The following is a 7,705-nucleotide window of genomic DNA, read 5'->3' as shown; positions in this document are numbered from 1 at the left end:
ATATATATATATATATGCACGGACAATGTAATGGTAATTATATATTATGAGGAAACATGCAAAATTCGTATCAGCTTTGCACTCCATTAAATTTCTCGGAACGCGTATTAACGGTTTCACGCGCGCTTTTCTCTCTCGTGAAAATCTCGTGTGACGCGCTAACGCGGCGACATATTTTTGCGGCCGCGCCTTTGTTTATTATTTATCGCGGCGCCGGTGCGCGTCGTAATGCAACCGGCGAGCAAAGTTGCATTAAAGCCGATGCCTCGCATCGGCCGACGCGGTGGACGCTTATAGCCGGTGAGCTATTATTTTTTTTCATCATTATCATCATCGACGCTTTCAACGGGAAACGCTTACGTCCTCTTCCATCTGACTTATCGTTTCTTTATCGGAAAAAATCAGGTTAAAGCAAAATGTCGCGAGAGAAAAAGGAGGAAGAAGCGACTTCTGAGATGTCTATTTATTCTTTTCTTGGCGACGTTTGATTTTTATATCATGAAAAAATATTGTCTCGACAATGTTTTATTTTAATCAATCGACCAGCATGTCTTAAACTGTAGCAATCGTTAAAGAAATTGAAGAGTCGCGTGAAAAAAGAATTTGATCTATTTTTAAATCTTTTGCATCTTATTGATGACTCGTGAAAATTTTCGTATTTTTCTAGTGAAATTCTGCAATATTCATCAGGAATAAGAAAAACGACTCGATGTGTCGTTAATGATAAAATCTGAATGTGGCAAGTAGGTCATTGTGCGAAATTATACATCGCAGATGTCACGAGAGGCTCGATTTCAACCATTTGCGCTGCGACTTATGCACGAGGTAAAGAGCTCATAGAATGAAATTAACATTGTTATAAGATCAAACACGACTTGTAACGACTGGCAATGTGTGTGTGTGTGTGTGTGTGTGTGTGTGTGCGCGTACGTATGTACGTGTGTATATCGCACAGTGCATGCCGAAGGGCTTAAGCACTGCGTTTCCGCAGCCGTCTTGCGTTCTCCGCAATAACCCGATCCGTACAGCTTGAGCTGGCTTTGAGCAATTGCGGGGTCCCTCACGCACACAACACACAAGAGGATATATGGAGAAGTATAAGACAGAGAATACACGAAACTGTATAAAATATGTTAAAATAAATCTATTAAAATATTTCATACCATTAATTCATACGAAACGTGCGAATTGAGATGAATCATCGATATCGATTTCTTCGACGACGACGGACTTGCTCCGTTTTAGCTTCCCCCTCCTCCTTGAACACCGGACTTGGCTCTCGCAGCCGATGAAACAGTGGTCGATTGTTCGCTCGCTAATAGCCGTATTATCGTCGATGGTTATCGCACAGGGCGTACTACGGGCGCGCGGACGCGCGGACGCGATAACGATAACAATCGGCCGTATTGTAGTCGCGGGCGATTAAAAAGCGCATTACAAGCAGCGTTATTGCCGGAGGAGTTGTTATGACGATTTCATTACCGCGAAATCCTCGTCGAGCGTCGAGTTATGTTCGCGAGCCCGGGACGATGTCCGCGTTCGCGTTCGCCTTTTATATTCGTCGGGCGTAAAACATCGCGTGTACAGTACGGTACGTTAACAGCGTCGAAGCTCGCCATCCCTCTTCCTCCATAAGCGCCTATAGCTACCGTCCTCCGTAATGAGTGGCGAGTATGTTCACATAGTGCGTTTGTAGAAATCGTGCATAATAAAACGAAGGGGAATATCAACGATATTGCACTTTGCAGGAAGGCAAAGTCAATAGTTTCAAAACTGTAAACGAACAAAAATCGCGCGTATATAGACGATAATTATAGTTTCCTTTTAATAGTACATTAATTTGGGAATTTTCTTCTTCAAAAAACAGATTTAATGCAAAAGTCTGTCCGGATTTTACGTCGAGAAATCGTCTGCGTTGGATTCGAGAAGCTCCAAGACTTTCGAAGTACCATGTACCAGTTCCGCATGTACATGACAGAATAGGTATGCCAGAGGGCGGCGAAGGAACGGGTAATAAGCGCGCCGTAGTTCAGAAGGGCGGGGGACGGAGGAGGAGGAGGGTGAGGATGGGGGATGATAACTGCAGCGGCGGCCATTAACGCGCGCTCCATTGTACTAACGTTATGCACGCACGTACGTGTCCCGCGCTAAACAGCAAGGCGAATGAGCGAGCGAGCGCACACTGTATTTTCAGCGATAATTAATTTCACCCGTTCTTGGCGAATGAATGAACGGCCGAGCCGAGCCGAGCCGGAGCGAGTCGAGCCAAAGAGTCAAGTCTCTCTGAATTTGCCCGCAATTTTCGCGACGACGACGACGACGACGACGACGACGACGACGACGCGACAGAATCGCGCCCGCAAACGTGTCGTTCACGCTCGGCTGGTCCCTTCCGGTCAGTTCTCTTTCCGTTTGTCTCTTCCCGGAGTGGTCGGCGCGAACAACAAGCCGGCCGTCGAAAAAACAAACGCGCAAACATATCGCGCCCTCGGAAAGTTTTTCTATATACGCGTCACGAACGCGGAATGACGTAATGCGTCGACGTAAATTCAGACATATCGTCGGCACCTGCCGCGCGAGGTGCCTCTCGCGCGGTCGCGAATATTTTTACGTTAGTTTAGCGCGCGTTAATTCGCCGGGACGAACGCCACGAGGATGGCCGCGAGGCCGCGACGAATTCCAGCGGGACACCCAGCCGGCTCGTGACATGATGAAACAATAATGTATATGCAAAAAAGGACCAAAGAATAAAATATAATATATTAACGAAACGCACGCAGTAATATATTTAATAAACTTTTGATATATGTGTTTAACATGACAGTTTGTATCTCTCTACATCCATTTATATATATATATTCATATTTATTTTTTTATTTCGGTTGAAATAATTTTTCGCTATTTAAGGGTTCTTATATTGAAAGTATTTTTTTTATTCATTTCAACGCATCTCTCGAGTATAAACGCAACGATAAATTGCAGTTTCCAAGTCATAGTTTATTCATCTTGATGAGGGGTTGTCTATCTTTCTAGATCATGATCTCTAGCCATGGTATAAGTAAGGAATGAAAATCTAATGAACCGCGTGTGCATGTGGCTAACCCCGACCCTTAGCTTAGTCGGCTGTCCCGGCCGGCTTTTGCTCTCGAGAATGACCGTCGACGATAAAACTTTCCGTCGCACGGAGTTGAAAGTGATCTTCGATTGGCGGACCAGCAGCTGCGGCTGCAAAGCGTCACCCTGTTCGCGTATAAAGATTTTTAGGAGCGAGAGGAGTAAAATTCGCGTGCGTTTTAATACCGCATGACGAAAGTTAGAAAAGCGTTTTCACCATGCGCGACACATTTTCTTAAAATTGGGAGATATTAAACGTCATTTCTTTCGAAAGCATACCGGAAAGTAACTGTCGGCCTCGCGTTTCATGCAGACACACCTCTACGGGGACGGGGGGAATTTTATTCTCCGGCAGATCGGCTTCCGATAAAGTTGTAAAAATCCGCGGTCACCGTTCGCGTGACTGCTTTCAATTCTTTTTTTTTTCCATCAGCCATTCGCCGCAGCTACTCGAGAGTTTTAGTCTCGAGAGCGGCTCTCGACAAATAATGCTCCTTCGTACATAAATGCTATAGTTGTCCGAATGCATTCGTCGAGAGGTACTCGATTAACCAAAGCAAGCACCCAATTATATTGCAACATATTCTTATATTGAACATATTCGGTGGGAAGGACGATACCGAGAAGAAAGTTAAAATCAAGATCCCGAGACTCTTCTTGCGTCGTTTATGCGAGGTAATCCGGGACATACGAGCATGTCATATAGATGCAGTAATAACGTCATTGTGATACGTTGCGGATAGCGGCGATACGACTGGCAAATATTTTACGTGGATCCCGTACACACATAATTTCGTGGCCGATTACGATGTAATCTCCGCGCGGTACGGCCGTTCGGTAATAAAGCCCGCGATGTGGTATACTCTTTCTCGGTATGTAAAATAATGCTATACGATGTATATATATATAGACAGTGCAGCAGGCCGCGATGGAGAAAATGGGGAGCTTTCGTGCACTCCGCGGCGGCAGCGAGGGGCGGCGGAGGGAGAGGGCGAACGGAGCCGGGGAGCTCAGGGCGCCGGGGCGAATTTATCGCGTTATTATTGTTATTCTTGTTATCGATTATCCTCGTACAATAAGCGCCGCTCCGTGGCTATGTACACCCGCCGGCGTTCGTATCTATATACCTACCGCGTAATGTAGTGTACGCGATACCGTGGCCCCCCCAACGTGCTACGCCGTGTCGTATGGAAATAAGGGAAATCCCGCGGAGAGAGGGTGCACACGCAAAAGGCGCACACGTACGACTTTGTATACACAGTGCCGGTATAAGGCGGCTGTGCGAGGAAAAGTGAAAATACAACATGTGATAAATAAGGGGTTTAATTGTAGGAAAGTCATTAGCGCGTGTGAATAATTTGTGTTTGCGCCGAGTAGCTCGAGGGTAACGACAATGAAAAACGACGTTTACTCGGCAAAAATTAATCAAGCAAAAATTGAGGAAAACTTTGCCAGACGCACATATGCGTCGTCGGTCGCTTAAGCTCGTTTCTCTTCCGCGCTTCAACGTCGAGATCCTAAAATAAATGAAAATAAAAGCGAAGCGCGTGCTACATATTACGAAGCTTCAAAGAGACGAGATTAAAGAACGAGAAATTTGCGCTATAAAAAGGGAGAGAAAGAGAGAGGAGCTAATTGCGCTGCCGGGGGTCTTATTATCGGTACTAATTCTGAAATGTATTCTTCGCGTCATTTTAATTTCGTTTTCACGATATTACAAAAAAGGAGGAGGGAGGATATACGCCCTCTTGTAATATTCTTTCCATTTCATTATGTAACGCGGTTTCGTAATCTCTTGCATCAGCAAGAGGGGGAAACGTTCTCTTTTATTTTCCCGCTAGCGGAATTTTTCCGACGTTACTCCAGCGGATTACACCGGGTTGTGTTCCGTTCCTTTTATGCATCCTTTTTTTTCTCGTTATCGTGAATCGCGTACGTTTCTATGCCGACGGAAGGATGAGAATACGCAGAGAATGTCCTACAATATCTGATATTTCGAAAAACACTCGTAAGTTGCCATTCCCTGCCGTAGCTTTCCGAGTTTTAACATTAATTATCTCATTTTCTCTCCAAGCGTATCATTATACAATAAAACCCGTTTCGAGATCGAACGAGTATTTCTCTTCATTTATTTGCAGCCGAAAACGCGTCCTTTTCCGAGGACTTTCCACGTTTTCCGGGGCATCCCGTAGAGCTGAGCTACGCGCCTTTACGGTCGCGATAACACTTTTTTCGCGTGGCGGCTAGTAATTTGTCGCCACGAGCCTGCGCGCAGTGGCGTGACCGGCGCCCAAATTTTGAGATTGAAGGGCTCGGAAGAAAAATGGAGCGCGATAAGGAAAGACCGCACGAGGTGACAGAGGGAGAGAAAAAGAGAGAAAGAGAGAGAGAGAGAGAGAACGCGCGCGCTCGAATTTTCCTCCTTTTCTTTTTCTCCCGGGGTCGTGCGATACGCGGCGTTACTCTTTCATTATATATTCCGTGCCAATCGCGTGTCTCGAGATAATGCGGTACATACGCACCGAGAGAACGAAGGGGACGGGCGGGTGGAGGGGGAGGGGAGAACTGACATTAATTCAGGGCTTGATGTGAGTTTAATCGTTCACGCGGCAAACGATAGCGCAATATCGGCGATTGCGGATAACGGCGGGGCACTCGATGAAAATTAATCGCGAGACAGCAAGGAACGAACGTAAAACCTCTCCCGGCCACGCTACGTAAATCCCTCGACCTCCTCTTCGTTCCACCCACGCGCTTCTACCGCGCAATATTCCGATATTCGGATTATGTATCCGTGTTGCTCCCAACAGGCTGATATTAAATTATATGATCGATATAAACAATTTTTTTTTTTAAAGCCACGATTTTAGTAAATTATTTTATTATTAATGTGTCGTGTGTGTATATGTATCGTACGTTATACGTACAATATAACGGTATATTGCTTATCATGTTGCAAGTATCGGTGATTTCGCCGCAACGTGACGGACACGGACGGCGGTGATTAATTGCCGTTTCTTGGAAACGGGAAAGAGGGAAGAGGGAGGGGGGGGGGAAGGAAGGAAATCGAAGGTTTTCCGCGAAGAGAGAAATCCTTCGTTCTCTTCGCCCACGGAATTTCTCTCGTCGGACGCGCCACGCTCAATTTCCACGCACTCCATTCTTCCCGTCCGAGTATCCCCAATTTTCCCGACCGCCCCACGGACCGCCCTTCACTTAACGCCACTTAAGAGAACGTTACGTCAGCGATCGTAGCGGCGATCGTTACTCCGCGCTGCGCTGCACCGCTTCTCTACACGTCGTTGTTCCGATAACGGAGACCTCACCATCTCTCTCTCTCTCTCTCTCTCTCTCTTTCTTTCCCCCGGCACTCTCGTTCTCCGCCTCGCTCGTCATTATTTCGCCACAATACCGGTGCCGGGGGGGAGGGGCGGGCGAGGAGGATAACCTTTGTTACGCGCGAAATGGAAAACGGTCGGACGATTTTTCAACGTCGATGCCTAGTCCGGTTCGGTTAAGGTCTCTTCGCAGGTGAACCGCCGGCGATCTTATCGACGACCAGTCCGATACGGATTTCCGGTACGACACCCGGTACGCGAGCAATGGATGTGTGTTATGTATACATATGTACAACTTTGCATGGACGTGTGTGCGTGTGTGCGCGCGATGCGTCTGCGTGCGTGTGTGACGCGACGGATCCCGCCATGACACAGGAGCCAATATTTGTACGGGCGGTAGGCAATTGGAGGAGCGAAACTTTTCAGGCCGACGGCGACGGCTATCGCGAAGAGAAAGCCATCGGATGGCTTCAAAGACGTCTCTACATCCGGGATAATAAACGTCCATCCAAGCGTTCCACCCGGAAAAACTGTATAGCGACAGTAGACGGAAGACGATATTTTCCGTAGAATTGAAATGACAACCTTTCTCTCGCCGCGAAACTGAAACCGACAATCAATTAGGAACTTATATATCGAAAAATTGAGAGGGTTCTGCCGAGCCTTGAGCCGAAGATACTTGATTATAACTTGATCGGATTTTGCGAGAACATTTTAATTCGAAACTCACTTCGAGATGTTTAATAGAGATTAAAATTTTCAAAGTTCCGATCGATCGAGAAAATTTCTATTGAGGAGGAATCGTCTCTAAACTCGAGAGCTCGTCGCTCTATCATCATTATATCGATTCCGAGAGGTTCCAATTTCAATCTCCGCTTTCGCCAAGAAGAAAGCGAATGTTGCTGTCCGGCGATAGACGACTCTGCGGTGATACGCGAAGGGTTCTTCGCTATCATTCGCTCGTTACTTAGGATCTTTTTATTTTATGAGATTGCTCCGTCGAACGTTAATCCATTTTGCGCGACTTCTCTTCTCCCAGCGTCGTAAAAATCGTCTATTGTGCTCCCATGTTATACAGAAGATCGTCCGTTGTGATTCGGATATACGGCTCGGTTCGACGTCCCTTTGTGCGAGGGTCGATTCTCCCGAACGGAAGAATTCATTGCGAGACGTATCCGTGAAATCGGATTTATATTGCAACTTTTCAGAAAAGTTTACGCGAACGCGCCGGATTTACGTAGTCGAGGGAATCT

General features: G+C 46.5%; 1 protein-coding gene across 5 annotated transcripts in view; it reads left to right on the top strand.

The window, feature by feature from the left end:
• Positions 1 to 7,705, top strand: part of LOC115243866 — a 189,473-nt gene that overhangs the window by 105,491 nt on the left and 76,277 nt on the right. Inside the window, exon 1 of one of the 5 annotated variants that reach the window (XM_029821135.1) lies at positions 687 to 825. The exons of the other annotated variants lie outside the window; for them this stretch is intronic. Within the exon in view, the coding sequence (XP_029676995.1) occupies positions 735 to 825 (91 nt within the window). The 5' untranslated portion in view covers positions 687 to 734. Of the gene's footprint in view, positions 1 to 686; positions 826 to 7,705 lie in introns of those variants that run through there. 5 annotated transcript variants of the gene reach the window in all.

Source organism: Formica exsecta, unplaced genomic scaffold, assembly GCF_003651465.1.
Source record: "Formica exsecta isolate Colony F162 unplaced genomic scaffold, ASM365146v1 scaffold744, whole genome shotgun sequence".
Taxonomy (NCBI): domain Eukaryota; kingdom Metazoa; phylum Arthropoda; class Insecta; order Hymenoptera; family Formicidae; genus Formica; species Formica exsecta.
This window is presented reverse-complemented; position numbering and strand designations above follow the sequence as displayed.